Source organism: Pithys albifrons, chromosome 13, assembly GCF_047495875.1.
Source record: "Pithys albifrons albifrons isolate INPA30051 chromosome 13, PitAlb_v1, whole genome shotgun sequence".
Classification (NCBI taxonomy): Eukaryota; Metazoa; Chordata; class Aves; order Passeriformes; family Thamnophilidae; genus Pithys; species Pithys albifrons.
This window is the reverse complement of record NC_092470.1, coordinates 5,729,714-5,746,713: the sequence shown is the minus strand read 5'-3', so window position 1 is coordinate 5,746,713 and position 17,000 is coordinate 5,729,714. Positions and strand designations below refer to the sequence as shown.

General features: G+C 49.5%; 1 protein-coding gene across 2 annotated transcripts in view; it reads left to right on the top strand.

The window, feature by feature from the left end:
- The window catches only part of BBS4 (Bardet-Biedl syndrome 4), a 37,411-nt gene that overhangs the window by 17,603 nt on the left and 2,808 nt on the right, over positions 1 to 17,000 (top strand). For both annotated transcript variants that reach the window (XM_071568873.1, XM_071568872.1), the window contains exons 4-15: positions 2,361 to 2,424; positions 3,125 to 3,236; positions 3,797 to 3,869; positions 5,388 to 5,441; positions 6,863 to 6,990; positions 8,463 to 8,517; positions 9,914 to 9,982; positions 11,305 to 11,457; positions 11,577 to 11,748; positions 12,403 to 12,472; positions 15,027 to 15,168; positions 15,535 to 15,745. In XM_071568873.1, coding sequence (XP_071424974.1) covers positions 2,361 to 2,424; positions 3,125 to 3,236; positions 3,797 to 3,869; positions 5,388 to 5,441; positions 6,863 to 6,990; positions 8,463 to 8,517; positions 9,914 to 9,982; positions 11,305 to 11,457; positions 11,577 to 11,748; positions 12,403 to 12,472; positions 15,027 to 15,168; positions 15,535 to 15,745 — 1,303 coding nt within the window. The remainder of the gene's footprint in view (positions 1 to 2,360; positions 2,425 to 3,124; positions 3,237 to 3,796; positions 3,870 to 5,387; positions 5,442 to 6,862; positions 6,991 to 8,462; positions 8,518 to 9,913; positions 9,983 to 11,304; positions 11,458 to 11,576; positions 11,749 to 12,402; positions 12,473 to 15,026; positions 15,169 to 15,534; positions 15,746 to 17,000) is intronic.

Here is a 17,000-nt window from a genome sequence, read left to right as displayed (position 1 = left end):
TGTGCAAAGAAGATCTGGAAAGACTTTTTGTCTTCTGAAACACCAGCTCGGTCAAGACTTGTCTCTCTGCTAAAGAGCTTCAGGGTGTGCTCCAGAAAGGGACAGGCTGAGGAAATTCATTTAGCTCTTAATTAACAGAGCCAGAGGGCTGGATCATCAGCAGAGTGATTTCATCTCAGATCTTGGTTTGAACAGATGTAACAAAAGTTGGACCAGTACTCTAAACAGAAAATTGTTTCCCTTTTTTGTTGTCTGACTGGATTACTTTGGTATAAGTTGCTGTGATGGGGTGTAGAATCACAGAGTACAGAAAACAAAAACACGAGGCTCAGGAAACCAGAGAAAATAACAAGTGGATGATATAATGGCAACACTGACTTCTGCATGTCTTCATCAGTCATGGAAGCAAGGAAAAGGGAAAAGATCAAGAGAAGACAGCTCATAAATACTCCTCTGCTTGGCAGGCCAGCTCTTCTGGCCAAGAAAAAGGCAGCAAAACCTTTCCTCAGAGCTCCCTAAACAGGGTTTCTGCTGTAAAATTGGAAGAGTTTGGCACCAGACCATGGCAGGTTAAATGACCTTCCATCCTTTTGCCTGGATGTGAGGGAATTGTGCTCAGAGGGCTGGATTTGTCCCAGCACAGGCACCTCAGCGTGCCAGGGTGGCTCATCAGTCCCTGGGGAGTGAGAGGCACGGCCAGGGAGTGATGCAGCTCCAGGAGGGCTGGGCTGCCCTCGGGACTCTCTGCCTCTCTCCACTGGGTTTACAGAGCCAACCTGGATGCCCTTAGGTGTGATGAGAAGTGACATTCTCAAACTTGCTGCCTGGGTCTGGTGCCTTCCAAACCAGAAGAGGTATGGGCAGAATCCCCCAAGGCCTAAATTGCTGGTAACTCCCTGGTTACAGCAGAGTCTGGGCATTTGTTAAAATCATGAGGTTTTTGTTAAGGCTTAGTTAAGAAACAAATGACCTGTGGCGTTAATTAATGTTGGTCTTTCCCACTCAGTACTTTGAAATGCTCCCTCTCTAACAGGTTTTAAAAGCTTCCCTATTTTTCAGTGGTCTAAAAGGCCATTAGAAGCTGTTTCTTTACCAACATCAACTCCCCAGAGTTGAGGCATTGGACTGATTTTAACCCTTTAGGTGCCCCTCCAGGAAGGTGCAGACAGAGCCTGTGGCTGCAGCATCCCCTGGGATCACACAGGGACTGTTGGTCTCCTGCCAGCGTGTCTAAATTCTGTCTGTGGCTTAAATAAACCTGGGGGAGAAAGCTGGGATTACAGATCATACTTCTCATCTCAGAGCCTTTTGCTGTGGAATTTTTTAGGGTTTGTAGAATTAATCAGATCTCTCTAAAAGACAGCTCTCTATTGCCCTCTCTTGCTCTGAGAATCTGGGCTTATGTGGATGGAGCAATACAGAGTATCCAAACTGAGATGTGTGGTTATTTCTGAGCTGAATGTTCTACAATAATGCACTTTGTAAATTATATAGAAAAATTAGCAGATACAGGTGAGGGAAGAGCAGCCCAGCCTTGCTCTTCCTTTTGCTTCCACTCTTCTTCCGAGTCAGGATTCTCAGTAATAACTTTCCTTCCTCTCAGTAATAACTTCTCAGTTAATATCCTCTCAGTAATAACTTTCTCAGTAACAGTTTTCCTTCCATGTGCTGTGTTTGATGTTCAGTTTTCAGGTCTTTCACTCACACTCCTCTCAGAGCCTGGGGATGCTGGTACTGACCAGACACGTCTGGAGTGCCAGATGAGCACCACGTTATTCTTACCTGCCTCTGTCTCCTCCACTTCAGCTCAAAAGTGGAGTCTCAGCAGAAATGATGCCCTTGGTTCCTACCCAGAGTGTTCCTTCTCCCAAAGGTCACTGTTTTTCACCAGTTTTATAATTCCAGGTCACATGTGACTGTGGAGTATGTCCAAACTGCACCCTCAGCCCAGACTGGCAGCTGCATGGGTGCAGCCAGCAGGAATTTACATTGCCATCAGGCTTTTTTCCCCATGCCCTCCTCATTTCTACATTTGGCTTTCATTGACTCAGCTGCAGTTGCTCCAATTCAATTTATTTCTTCACAAATGGCCTGGAGTAGATACCCTTATCAGCAGATGCCTTATCCAGAGATGCCTCATCCAGAGATGCCTCGTGGCATTTTCCCCAGGTAGTACCTAATTATCCTTGGGAATAGGAATGAAGAGAGGAACACTGAAAGGGCCCCAGTATTCCTGGCACAGTGCTCTCCCCTGGCCCAGTCACAGTCCAGGGCCCTTATCACAGGTGGAGTTGTGGTTTCTGTGAGTGAAATCAGATCTCTGTTGAAATGATGCAAATTTACAACTCTGGTCCTTCCAGGCAGTCATCAAGGAGCAGCTCCAGGAGTCCCAAGGGCTCTGTGAATACGCTGTCTATGTCCAAGGTACGTCCCAAGTTCATTTTGTCACCCCTGACTGCAGATTGAGTGAACAGTGAGAAGGGCAACAGGTGAGGGAACTACATACAGCTGTTAAGTAAGAAATATTTGGGGTTTTTTCCCCTGCTTGCTCTGTCTGGGTTTGGAGTTTGGGATTTCCACGTGAAATGGGCAGATGGGCTTTTCTGTTTTCTCTGTGTTTGTCACTGATCCCTCCTTGGACTGTGGGCTCTCAGCCTTCAGTGTGTGTTTGGTGGTGCTACAGTTGCCTGTTTTCAGTGAGAGCTCCCCTCCTCAGGTGATTTTGTCTCACTGTTGGCTCTAAGGATGGAATTTCTCTTCCTGCCCTGCCCTCTCTAGCCCCCAAAAAAGTCCCCCAAAACTTGGCATTCCAGTTCCAAGTGGTGGGGACAGCAGAGATTTGCTGGATTACTGTAGGATTTGGGGAGGAGGGAAATCCAGCCTGCATCTGTACAAGCAATTGCCCAGGGTTTGAACTTCCAGCCCGTGTTCTGGCCCCAGGTTTCTGCAGGCAGGCAGAGTGTGATGTTGTGCCCCAGACACACCTCCCTGGAGTGCTGCAGGAGTGGGCAGGACCAAAGGAGCGTTGCTATAATATACCTGTACCCCCTTCCCTCCCTGCTGTCAGAGGCACGTTGTTCCTGCAGATAATGGACTCATCTGCCTGCTCTGTGTTGTCTTACAGCTCTGATATTTCGCTTGGAGGGCAAGATTCAAGAATCTCTTGAACTTTTCCAGACATGTTCCATTCTGAACCCTCGAAGTGCTGACAACCTCAAGCAGGTGGCACGATCCCTGTGAGTGGTGTTGTACTGTTTCTCTTTGATGTGCCACCCAGGACCTTCCATGTTTTGTTTTTCTCCCAGGCTGCTTAATTCCAGACATGTTTCCTCCTTATCTGCACTTGGGTTGGCTCCCAGAAGCGTGGGTTGTTCTCTGAGCAGAGTCTCTGTTACAATCTGCCTGCCTGATACTGTGTTTTCTTTTTCTTTGGGTTTTAAGCAGAGAGGTGACACTGATTTCTAGTTCACAGACACAGTTGCTCACCTGAGCTGGGCAAACTTGCCCTACAGACCCCCTTCTGTCTCTGAATGTTCTGTTAGTCCACCTGTCTCTTTCCTTGGAGACAAAGGCAGGCTGCAGAGACAAAGGGAATTCATTCCTTGCATCTCCAGTAATGTCAGGATGGATGAACTTGGCCCTAAGAGGGAGTGCCGAGATTGCTGAGATTTTAAACTTCTCATGCAGCTCTCTGGAGAACCAGCAAATAGCATCATTTCTCACTGGCAAAGGTGAGAGTGGTGGCACAGCAGGGTCTGAAAGCAAGAAAAACAAAACAATTGAAATCCTTTTGCAGGTTTCTCCTGGGGAAGCACAAGGCAGCCATTGAAGTGTACAACGAAGCAGCAAAGCTCGATGAGAAGGACTGGGTGAGTGTCCAGGGAGCTGCAGGTTGTTGGAGGAGCTGCAGGCTGGTCCCAGGGCAGGGTGAGCTCTCACTGCCTGTGCCCTGAGCCTGGCTGGGCTCACAGGACCCGGGCACCATTCCACCTGCAAAACCCCACACTGTGTCTTGGGGCACAGAGAGTCGAGCAACACGAGCTTTGCAAAGGATCAACTTTAACACAACCATGTCTGCAATTTGAGGGAAGTGTGGGAAGTGTTTGGAAACCCTCAGTTATTAAAACTCACTTGAGTAATTGAGGAAGCTTTTCTGATGCAAAACACCATTGAAAATACAGCAGCAATGTTTAGATTATCCCTTCTGTATAAAGAGACATAGAAGGAAGAGCATTGCAGAGGGAAAGCTGTGGCACTGAGAGGACTGGTAGCCTTCTGCAGAGGACTGTTTTGCCTGTAGGAGCGTTTCTGGGATAGGCTTGCAGTATGTGAGCTCATTCATTTGTTTCTCAGTACATATAAAATTCAGGATCCAAGGATATCTTTGGTTTTATTCAACTTATCCTGTGCCAGACAACTCAGAAACCTTTTCTGCCCTGGGTCTTTTTCCCACCTGCATTCCCTTTGCTAACTGAGCTCCTTGGCATCCTGTAACCCTATTTGCAACCCAGCAGGCAGATGTCAGTGGGGATTTTGATGAGTTATTTCCCATTCCTGGCTCAGCTCTGGAAGCAGAGCCAGGCTGTGCTCTTCCCTTGTTCTGCAGCACCCAGGAGTCACTGCTCAGTACTGGCTTACACAGCTGGAGAGGCTGCATGGAGGAAAATGCCATTCCAGGGGGCTTAATGGGGAAATGAGAGAGTTTCCTCTGAAAGGTCAAGGCTGTTTAAGCTGGGGAAGCAGTGAAATGTCACCAGAATAGAAACAAGGAGTGGGGACCTTGTTTTTCAGCTCACCAAGATGTGCTGGGATGGGGAAGGTGGCAGGTACTTGTGTGTTAAACTATGGGTGAGGAATTAGAGGCATGGATGGTTCCTACAGAGTATTTAGGATCCTACCAGAGTGTGTAGGAGATGGTTCCTACCAGAGTATTTAGGATCCCTAAGTGATCATCCTACCCTGTGTTTAGGAAGCCAGAGGAATATCAGCCCTTCTGAGCTTGACTTCTGATTTGGAAAATTAAGGCCTGTCTTCCAGTTTAGCCCAGCTGGGCTAGACATGGTGCATATCCTGGTGATGTACAGCCAGACTGGGAGCCACCAAGAGGCAGCGTCCCCAGTCTGGGAGAGTGACATCATGGGGAAGGAACCAGCCTGTGCTCCTTGTTCTCTGAAGAGACATTTGTCATTTCTATGGTTTTTGTCTCCGTGGCCTGTAATCCTTCATGTACAATCCCACTTAAGCTCTGTCGGTGCCTGAAGTAACTTGAATTTGTAGGTTTACTTGCTCTACAAAGCCAGAAGGGTGTGGGCAGTGCTGACTGTTACTGCCTGAGATTCTCTGTTTCAGACCTTACGCTGATTTGGGTTTGGCTTTTTTCCATCCAGGAGATCAGCCACAATCTGGGGGTGTGCTACATGTACCTGAAACACTTCAACAAGGTAATGCCAATGGGGAGCAGGAAGCATCCCAAAATTTTCCCTCTCTTTGGTATCTTGGAGCGGGTCCTTTGCAGCCAGAGCCAGCGAGAGGGTTTGACTTCAGTGTTTGTTTTTGGGAGCAAAGGTTTGTGAGCTGTCTCTGTTTCCACTTGTGTTGAGCTACTTTGAGTCAGCTGCAGGTCAGGGAGGTCGGATAAAGGGAGCCTATGGCAGAACAGGAGGCTTTTTCTGAAATTTAAGATTTTTCAGGGAGCATTTCTGGTTTTAAACAGAATGTTTGAGAAACCTTAAACTGGACAGAAAACCAGCTGTGCTCAAACAAGAGCTGCTTCTGACTCTGAGCCTTTTAAAGCCAGACCCTTGAACAGTGCTGGCTTTGTAGGAGCAGCAATCCAGATCCATCCTCCTGAAGCAGGAAATGTGATGGTAAAGTCCCAGCTGTTCCTCCAGCACAAAGTGCTGCACCTCATGTGGAGAGTTCTGGAAGGAAACCTGCGGCCCCTTGGGTCTGACAGGATCCAGAGGGAAGTTTGGGGCTTGCTTTGCTGGGGGTGCAGCAGGCACCTTTTTCTCCATGGAAAGGTTCTTCTCCTGTGTCTGAAGCTCCTTTTTCCTCAAGCCTGGAGCAGAAGTCACAGAAGGGCATGGCTGTAGTGTGGGCAGCACTAACTCTCAGCGTTGGAGCTGAAAAAGGACTTCTTGGAAGCTGAAATGGAGCTTTAGTCCCAGGTCTGAGCACACCATTCCCAGCTCCTCACTTAAGCATCCCCTGGGTGCTGGGGGTGAGCCCTGGGTTGCCTCTGATCCAGTTTGTAAGGGAAAAACCAGCACTCAGAACATTTTTGTTTCCAGTTGGGCCCTGCTGCTCTTCCTGGTGGGTGCTGTGGCCCGTGCACCAATCCCCAGCTGCATTCCCTGTTTGAGGCATCCCTGTGGAACAGAAAGCTCTGGAGTGCAGGTTCACACTTGGGGTTTGTTGTCTGCACTGACACCTTCCAAACGGGGACCTGCTCACATCTCTGGGATTTTCACTTGGCAGTCCACGCTCACTGCTGGAACAAGCATTTTAGGGAAGAATAGGCTGTAAAGTACCTGTTCACCTGACAGATCTGGAGCTTCCCTCAAACCAAACAAACTCAAATCCAGGAACAGGTCCCTGCTTCTCTCCTTCTTGGGAGGCCATTGCCTCCTGCTTGGTTTGAAGCATGTTGTGTTGCCTTTTCCTGCCCCTAAACGCCCGTGGCTGCTGCTGCAGAGCTTGGTCCAATTAGCTGGGCTGGGTTTCGTGTTCTCTGGGCTCAGGGGGTGTTTGTTGGCTCTTCTCCTTCCCTGGCTTGGAGGGTTGCTCTTGGGCTGCTGCTTCAGTGGGGGCTCTGTAATCACTCACCATTTTTTGTTGTTCTCTCTGCTTGTGTCTTTAGGCACGAGACCAGCTCAACAATGCCCTGGAGCTCAACAGACACGACCTGACTTACATGATGCTGGGGAAAATCCACCTCTTGGAGGGGGAGGTGGATAAAGCCATTGAAATCTATAAGAAAGCTGTAGAGTAAGAAATACTCCTTTTTCCATCTGCCCATTCCTATCCTATGCCAGGAGAAAATTGATTGGTGTCCCAGATCTGAATTGAGGCCATGATTAAAAAGCTAATGGTAATTATAGAGTCTCTGAGCAAAGCTGGCACTTCCAAGCCCTTCAGCTGTCTCTGCTCTCAGCTGTGCTCCTGCTCCTGCTGACAGTGTGGCAGGGAAGGAGGGAGCTGCTGGAAGGGCTGCCAAGAAAGTGGAATAACAAACGGATGGAGATGCCTGGGAGCAAACTGATCCAAAACTGACTTCATCAGTCCCAAAGGTTTATCTGCCAGAACAATCTAACCCTGATTGGCTGTCCCAGATCCTTGCCTGGGTCTCTCATGCTGCTTCCCCGTGGAGTGGTTTGCGGATGGAAGCTGTGAGTGTGAGAGCAGAGGTGGGTTGGGGCACAGGGAGTTTATCCCACCCCATCTCTGCTCCTCAGGACCCACTCAGGGCATTCCTGAGCATCTGATTTACCAGTGCCTTTAAGATGTAGCTTTGTAGTGGAGGCCAACACCAAGGAAAAGCAGGAGCATGTCAGGAGCTGCAGGAGGAGCTGCCCAGTGTTTCCTTACGTGTCTGCCTTCGGCTCCCTGACAGTGGGCTGGGTTGGGTGGGCATTGGGACCAATCTAGAATGTTTATTATGTAATTAATCCTTGCTAAGCATCTTACCAGGTTTATTTATCTTATCCCAGTGCTCGCCTGCCCTCCTTTCTTCCTTACTCCTCTTTTTTCTCTTGTTCTCATCCGCCTGTTGTATTTTTCTTGCTGTTTCCAGCTCCAGGATAGTGTTATTCCATGTTTGTGTACCAGCAGGCACAGCCAGTTTGTTCTGGTTGAGGCTTAGAGGTGCCAGTGTAATAGTGCAGATCATATTTCCTATGTCTTGACTTCTGTTGTGGTGAGGCCACACGTGGTATCTCTCTCTGCTTTTTGTCTTAGGTTGTTGTTTCCATCCTGTTTATTTGTAATCTTTTTATAGGGTGAATTGAAAGTTTGATGAGGAGTTTGTGTAGGATCCATCAGAAATGCTGAGCACTGCCTGTCCCACGTGGCCTGAGAGGCTTAGGATGGATGGATTTACAGGGTGGTTTATGTGAGATGATGGAAAATCTCATTTTGTATTTCCAGGTCACTGATGCAGACTCACTTTGCAGCTTAACAAACCCACGTTATATTATTCCATGTCCAGATCTCTCCCACAGAGCCTCGTTGCCTTCCCACTGGTATCCAGAGGACCTTTGGGAAGCCGAGGTGGTGTGTTTTTCAAAGGAAGTCCCCATGGTGGCAATTGTTCTAATATTTGTGTGTACTAATAACAGTGACATGAATTTCCTGGAGTGGTAAAAGAGTAATGTGGCATCATTATTCCATGTTTGTTTTTACCTTGTTCTGGAAGGGCTGATAAGCAAACCCACATAACCCTTCTGGCTTTTGTGTTCCAGGTTTTCTCCAGAAAACACAGACCTCCTCACAGCCCTGGGCTTGCTGTACCTGCAGGTACTGAAGGCTGTTAAATATCACGAGCTTAATTATTTTCAAAATCATTTCTATCCACCTCTCCATGGCTTGCACTTGTTTCTCTAAAGACTGAATTTAACAGGACAGAACTTGCTTTTCTGTATCTTCTTGTTGCTGTTAAAAGCAAGTTGATTCCCTGGACCAGAGCCAGAGCAGGAATTCTGTTTGGCAACTGCCCTAATTCTGTTATAAATCCTCCAAGTATAACAAAACATGACTAGTCATTACCTTGTTTCTGGAGCAGGAGTTGTGCAAGTTATCCCACAAAAGCAGCCATGAAATTGTGAGTGTTAATGCACCACAGAGGAAAATGGGAATTGATTTAAATAACAAAGGGGTGCTTATCCCTGGGTCTGGGAGATGGATGGGAAGGGCTGGTGGATTGTTCCACAGGTAACCTTCCCAAGGAGTGAACAAGCAAAGAGGAACAGGCAGTAGTGGAGGAAGAGGAGGCCCCGGAGCTGCTCCAGGGCTGGAGCCTCTCTGCTCTGGTGCCAGGCTGGGAGAGCTGGGAGGGTTCAGCTGGAGAGGAGAAGGCTCCAGGGAGACCTGAGAGCCCCTTCCAGAGCCTGAAGGGGCTCCAGGAGAGCTGGAGAGGGACTTTGGACAAGGGATGGAGGGGCAGGACAAAGGGAATGGCTTCCCATGGGCAGGGTTAGATGGGATATTGGGAGGAAATTCTCCCCTGTGAGAGTGGGCAGGCCCTGGCACAGGTTGGGCAGAGAAGCTGTGGCTGCCTCATCCCTGGAAGTGTCCAAGGCCAGGTTGGACAGGGCTTGGAGAAACCTGGGCTGGTGGAAGGTGTCCCTGCCATGGCAGAGGGTGGAACTGGATGAACTTTAAGTGAAATCAGTTGAAAACACAGATTTCTCAGGTGGTTTGTTTTCACAAACAAAGGATGGTTTAATTTGAAAGGGACCTGAGAGCTCACCTGTCTCCAGTCCATGGGATTTCAGTGACTCTCACCTGTCATGTGCTCATTTATGGCCACAGTCAGGCCCACCAACACCTGCAGTCAGTGGGAAGACAAGGGAAATCTTTCTCACCTGGACAGAAGAGCCCTGGGGTGTGAGGAAGTTGTGGTGAGGGAACTGAGGAGGTGCAGAGTAACAATCCATAGCCTCTTTTCTGGGATAAAGGAGCAGAGAACTATCAACCCAGAGCTCACTCTGGTATGGAAAAGTGAGAGCACAAATGAATTCTTAGGATCTGCTCTGTGGTCAAACAGAAACGTGTGTGTGTCATGGGAGCACTGTAGAATTCCCTTTTGTGAATATGTAAGCAAACCAGAAACTCTAGTGCTCACAAAGCACCTGTTCTCCTTCTTAACCCCCTTATTCCTGAATTCCTGATGCATATTTACTTCTTTTCCCAGACAGGGGATTACCAGAAGGCTTTTGAACACCTTGGAAATGCGCTTACGTATGACCCAGGCAACTACAAGGTACTGTGGGGAGTGGGAATGATGATGGGACACCTCCTAAAGCCAATTCCAGCATCAGATCTCCCATCTCTGTCCAGGGCCTGGAGAGGCTGGAAGGGGTCATGTCCAGAAAGCTTTGTCTGAAATACATTTCTGGGACGTTTCCCTGGGTGGGAGCTGGGTGTGTGGAGGTGGAGAAAGGGGAGGAGGCAGAAGATGGGATGTTAGATTGATCCCTTTGCTTTTTAGTCTGAAGTTGCACCAAATCCAGGTGGAATTTCCTTTGGAAGGAGAGTCTTCTAGGCATTGTTCCCAAAATCCCAGGATCTGTGCTGGGTCCTGTGACTCCTTAGCACAGAGCACAGATCCCAGTGATACTGCATTGTATTATTCTCCCATCTGCTGGTAATCCTGTCTGTGCTTCCAGCTGTTTTATATATTCCCTTGGCTCTGGCCTGGAAAGCTGAGCTTGGCATATAGGCTTCATTCCTGATTGTGGAACTGCTTCCCTTTTTAGGGGTGTTCCTTCATTTCTCTCCCTTTCTCACTATTGACAGTGCAGAGCATTGAAATGTGTGGCTGACAAACATGAGTTACTGTGAAAACACCTTTATGCTTACAAATGTTACTTGTCACTGTGAAATCTTATGAAGGAGTTAACTGGTGTGGTTTAAATATAGTGTGTTGTACTCACTTCCTTTTTTTCCCACTAATTTGCAGTATCAGCCAGTCAGTGAGAACTGGGAGAGCTTTGTGTATGTGTTGCTCGAGTATGTTTTACTCCCCATTTAACTTGTACCAGAACTATTTCTATCTGTGCTTGGTGGTGAAAAGAATCCATTAGTGCATAGATCTTCTCAGAGACTCAGACTCAAAGAGATACTTCTGTCTCCCCAAAAATGCAGTAAAATATGATCATACTGTGATACTGGTAGAATCCCAGATTGGTTGGGGTTGGAGGGGACCTTAAGGATCAGTGAGTTTCACTCCCTGCCATGGGCAGGGACACCTTCCACTATCCCAGGTTGGCCCAAGCCCCATCCAACCTGGCCTTGGACACTTCCAGGGATGTGTTCCAGCTTCTTTGAGCAAACTCATTTCTGAGACAGTTAAGATAGTGCAGGAAGGAACAGACATGTCCCTTCTTCACCTTGGTCTGCTCTGTGATAGGAGATTCAAGTCCCCATCTCCTCCCCACCACTGCTCTGGGCAGCCCTTACAAGAAAACACCTGAAAAAGTTAAATAGCATCCCATGAGATGTTTTTAGTTGGATAACCCAGCCCAGCTGTGTCCCTGCTGTGTGTGGGCCGGCGTGTCCCTGAGCAGTCCCCGCTGTCCCCAGGCCACTCTGGCCGCTGGCAGCATGATGCAGGCCCACGGTGACTTCGACGTTGCGCTGTCCAAGTACAAGGTGGTGGCCAGCGCCGTGCCCGAGAGCCCCCCCCTGTGGAACAACATCGGCATGTGCTTCTTCGGCAAGAAGAAATACGTGGCTGTAAGGCTCGTGTTCCCATTGTTCTCCCATCCCCACCAAGCTCCGTGCCAGCACGAGATGCACAGGCAGGAGGTGTGCTCTGGGCAGGCTGTTACAGCTGTTTGTCCCTGTTTTTGCAGGCTATCAGTTGCCTGAAGAGGGCAAACTACCTGGCTCCCTTTGACTGGAAGATCCTGTACAATCTGGGGCTGGTGCACCTCACCATGCAGCAATACGCCTCGGCCTTCCACTTCCTGAGTGCTGCCATCAGCTTCCAGCCCAGGATGGGGGAGCTCTACATGCTTCTGGCAGGTGTGTGATGGTCCTGCTCCAACAGGGACACAGCTGGGGGGATGCAACAGCACAGGGACACAAAGTGTGGGCTGAAGTGAAGAAATAGTACATACAGGCTTCAGTGAGAAGCTCTTCCCCAGTCTGTTCTCTCTGGGGTGAATAGAAGGTTGAATTGCAGTCAGATCCAGATTAAATGTTGGAAAAGACTTTATGTGTTGTATGAGTTTGGGGTTGGGTTGCCTAAGGAGTGGATGTGGGTTTCCAGCACTGGATATTTTTTGGGATGAAATGAGACAGACATGTCAGAAGTGACATCAAGAGCAGGTTTGGATTAGAGATTAGGAAGAAATTATTTACTCAGAGGGGAGTGAGGCACCAGCACAGGTTGCCCAGAGAAGCTTTGGTTGCTCCAAGTGTCCAGGGTTGGACAGGACTTGGAGCAACCTGGGCTAGTGGGAGGTGTCCCTGCCCATGGCAGAGGGTGGGACTGGATGGGCTTTAAGGTGCTCCCAGCCCAGGCATTCCTAATTCTGTGAGCAGCAGGGTTGATCCTGACAGCAGTCCAGACAGCCCTGCTGGCACCTGTTTTATGACTGAATGACATTCAGCATTGTCCTAAAAATGAACTCCTTGTGAAACAGCAACTCCTGTGTGTGTTTTGCTTTGGTGCAGTGGCTCTGACCAACCTGGAAGACATCGAGAATGCCAAGTGTTCCTATGAGCAAGCTGTGGCCCTGGACAGGTGAGTGTCACCAGAGCTGTCCCCTGTGTGGCTTTGCCTCCCTGCACCTGGTTCCCTTTGCCCCTCGCTCTGCTTTGACCCTACATGGTTTGCAGTAGGGAAACATTTTGAAATGACTTTTTTTTTTAATCAAGTCAGCTCTGAAAAATGAAAAGGGATTTTATTTCAGACCAACGCAAAGCTGGCTTTTGTTTTGCTGTTTGGTTAGTGAGTCAGTGAGGATGACTTTGGATTCCAGCCCTCCTTTCAGTTAATATTTATACACAGTGGAGCAGATTCAGTAGAAGAAAACATATTTTGTAACCCAAAGTTTGAGTGCTGGGCAGAGCAGGGAAATGCCTGGGATAAAGCCTGTGCAGAACTGGGCAGAGGGAAGATTTTAGCTGCAGAATATGGGCAGGAAGTTTGTATAAAGCAAATAAAAGGGCAGCAGAGTAGTCCTTGCTCCTTCTTTTTCTTAACAGCATCTATGTTTGCAGTCTAGGTCTTACAATCAGAGCATTTGGTTTCAGAAATTTTAAGCTGAACCTCATGGTGTTTCATCATTTCAGGCAGCAAATCAAAGCTGTGGCTGCCCCATCCCTGGGAGTGTCCAAGGCCAGGCTGGATGGGGCTTGTAGCAGCCTGGGATAGTGGAAGGTGTCCCTGCCCATGGCAGGGGGTGGGACTGGATGGTTTTTAAGATTCTTTCAATCCAAACCATTCCAGGACGCTATTCCCAATCACCCTTCCATGCCCAGCATGGCAGGACAGAACCTCAAAGATTTCTCAGACTCCTTAGTCATGGGCTTGTGTGCTTTGCTCAAAGGAATAGAAATTAGGCTCTTCAACTTGGCCCAAGTATTTGGCACTCCTGGGATGCTCCAGCTCTACAGTCTGACCAGGAAAATAAACCCTCATCAAAGCAAAAATGAATTCCAGCTGCTGGGCCTGCTGGGAGGAAAGTCCAGGCTGTGTGAGGCTGGTTCAGCTGACACCCTGTGTGCTTTAACCAGTTACTGTGTGGCTGGATCCATGTCCCCCACGCTCCCTTTGCTGGCACCTTCAGAGCTGTTTGGCAGGGTTGAAGAATGTGGAGTTGGTTTCCATCGCCAGGAATGCTTTTGTAGTGGCCTGAGTGCCTTGCTGGGGGCTGGAATGGAAAACATCTTGGAAAAGCCTTTAGGAAAGGTGTTCTTAGTTCTGCTTGTAGCTCACAACTGTCCTTTCTGTGGTCATTGAGCTGTTGATTTCTCTCTGACTGTTACATTGCTTCTCCCCTCTGGAAGGTGGCGCATTAGCTCCACAAGGTTCAATTAATTTTAAACTGGCTGTTCCCAGGACTGTCTGATCTCTTCAGTGTTATGGCAAAGACAGGGATGAGGGTTTATTCTGTGGTGGGCTCAGCATTCCAGTTTCCCAGATAAAGGAGAAACCATGCCTATAGATACAGTCAGATTTCTTCTGACAGCCCTGTTCCCTGCAGTGCTGTCACCTCGCCAGGAACGGAGAGTCAGGGCCTGCAGGTGACACTTTATTTATTGCCCAGTGCCAGCAGGATCCTTCCCTCCTTCACTTGTCCCTCTGCCCTGGCCCCCAGTCTGTGGATGGCTCCAGTTATCCCAGCCACACTCCAGGAGAGGGCACCAGTCCCTCGCTCATGCACTGTCAGAGCACTGAGCATCCCTCCTGACCCGTTCCAGGGACACTCCCGGGGGCTCCTGCCGGGACCTGCGGGCAGGCAGAGCCCTCCACCCACCCACGCTGGGCCCGGTGGGAAGGGCTGTCGGGGTGAATGTATCCTAGTGAAGAAAATGGATACTGTGGAAAATGAGAGCATAGGGAGCAGTTCTGCCTTGTGAAATCCTCATGCAGGAAGGGAGGCAGGAGTGTGCAGGTACCTGTGTTGCCTCTGGTGAGTCTCCTCTTCAGGGCCTTTGTACTGGGTATCACCTACTGCTTTTCCATAACAGTACCTGCAGTTGTGTGTGTTCTCACTGGGGGAAGGAGAGAGAAGAGGTGAGGAGTGGAAATGTAAACAGCATGGTCTGGAATTGAAATGAAAACAGCCAGTTCTGCAGCATGTTAGATTGTAAGATGAAACCAATAAAGCAGGAGGCTGTTCCACTGCCTCTCCTGTGCCAAGCTGTTCTCCTACATACTGGGAATGCTGGGAGAGTCTGAGGGAAGTCAGGGAAAGATCAGCTTTCACAGTGTGGTGAAAGCCCCTGTTGCTGCTCGGCTGATCCCAGGACCAAGGGGCTGGGAGAGCTGAGACCGTCCTGGGGTGGTCCCCAAGGGCATGGAACTGGCTGTCCAGAGAGGGAGGCTGTTGGGGGAGGGATTTATAATGTCACTGACATGGGGGGGCTTTGCTGAGCCCAGACCCGGGTGTGTCACCAAACATGAGGGACTTGACCTTGTTGCCAAAGGGCTCTGGCTCTGCAGCCCCTGCTCTGCCAGTGCTGGGCACTGAGGTGTGTCCAGCTCTGCTGCTGGAGCTCACCTGAGCCTTCTTCCAGCCTGGATAAGTGTTCCCGTGGGGAATGAGGTGCCTCCCATGTGTCTGCTGCAGGTGCAACCCCCTGATCAACCTGAACTACGCTGTCCTGCTCTACAACCAGGGCGACAAGGAGGGGGCCCTGAGCCAGTACCGGGAGATGGAGAGGAGGGTGAATGCGGCCAGAGAGGGCAGCACCCCTGACTTTGACCCTGAGGTACGTCCTCCCCTGTGGCAGGGCTGGAGAGCCATACCAGTGCTGGCAACAGGGGAGGAGGAGATTGGACCTGGAGTCCAGTTATTAGGAAGAAATTGTGCTTATGAGCTTTTCTGAGCAGAGCAGGCACCTGCTGAGAGCTGCTCGCTTCGTTCCTGCTCTTTGAAGCCCAGTTCTTCAATCAATACACAGCAAGACAAGATTCCCTCTTAATTAAGGGAATGAATTAGTGGAGATGTTTCCCCCGAGCACTGAGCCAGCTCTGCACAGCTCTCATTTTGCAGGGTTTTTTGTGGAGATGTTGACTTTGTTGTTGTATGAAGAGTTGCTGCTTACACTGCTCTTCTCTCTGTGCTTCTCGAGCAGATGGTGGAGGTGGCCCAGAAGATGGGAGCTGCCCTGCAGGTTGGGGAGAGCCTGGTCTGGACTAAGCCTTCTAAAGAGTCCAAATCCAAGCAGAGACCTGCTGGGTCAGGGAAATCCTCCAGCACGCAGCAGCCTCTGGGCTCCAACCAGGCCCTGGGGCAGGCCATGTCCTCTGCTGCAGGGTATGGGAAAACCATGCAGCTTCCCTCAGGTGAGGCTGCTCTGCTTCTCCTTCCAGTGGGGCTGTGGGAGCAGGGAAGAGAAATCTCTCTTCCCCCATGTCCAGGAAGGGATCGACTTGCTTACACAGCAGTGAGGTCAGGATTTGGTGACAACTTTCCCAGATTCTGAGTTAAGGAAGGTGCTCTCTGTGGTGCATTACACTCTCCTGCTTTTGCAGGGATGTGGGAAGCCAGGAAAGTCTCCCTGTCTGAGGCACGATGGGGAAGATTCCATTAGCATGGGATTGAAATCTTGCTCTGGGAAGGAGGTGGTTCCAGCAACCAGACCTCTTGCCTTCCTTTGGAAGAGCCCAGGAGCTGACCTGCACAGACAGGCTGTTGGAGAGAAGGGAAAGGATGGACAATTTTCTGAGGCATTTTATATTTCTCCTACAACAGTAACTGCAGCTGGATTGCTCCCAAGCTGCCCAGCCAGGCCCTGCCTTGCAGAAATTGCTGCATTTAGTATGGGCCACAGGACTGAGAGTTCTCAGGAGGTTCTGTGAGCCTTACCCTGAGGGCTGCACAGCTGGGGCTGGGTAGGAGCATCTCCTGAGCCGCCATTCCCAGCCTGACCCCGCCCTTGTCTGCTAAGGAGTGTGCCAGAGATGTTGCTCCTCGTGGTGATCTCCTGTCACTCTTGTTCTGAACCAGGAGAGAGGTTGTGTAATGCAGGCCTCTTTCTTTGGCATCCCTAAGGACCTGCTCCATTTCTCACACATGGAATAAACTTACCATGCAGGGAAGACTTAGCCAGAAAATCTGAAAAGTAAAACACACCAGTTTGGGGTTTACCTGGAGGACTTTATTGTCCTTATCAGAGAACAGAGCTGGTTCATACCACCACTTGTCAGCCTAAATTTAAGTGTAGAAATAACCTCTGTCCTGTTTTAATTCTGTAAGTAGCTACTTTAACTGCCTGAAAACTCCCCCTGAATTTCCTAAAGCTGTGAACTTAAAACAGGACTTTGTTTTGGGCTCCAGCTTGAGCATAAACCAACTTCAGGGAAGCTGAAAGTGGCACTTCCTTGTGAGGGTGGGCAGGCCCTGGCACAGGTTGCCCAGAGAAACTGTGGCTGCCCCATCCCTGGAAGTGTCCAAGGCCAGGGTGGATGGGACTTGGAGCAACCTGAGCTGGTGGAAGGTGTCCCTGCCCATGGCAGGGTGTGGGATGGGATGATCTTTAAGGTCCCTCCAACCCAAACCATTCTGGGATTCTGGGAACTGTTTCCTCTTCCAAAGCAT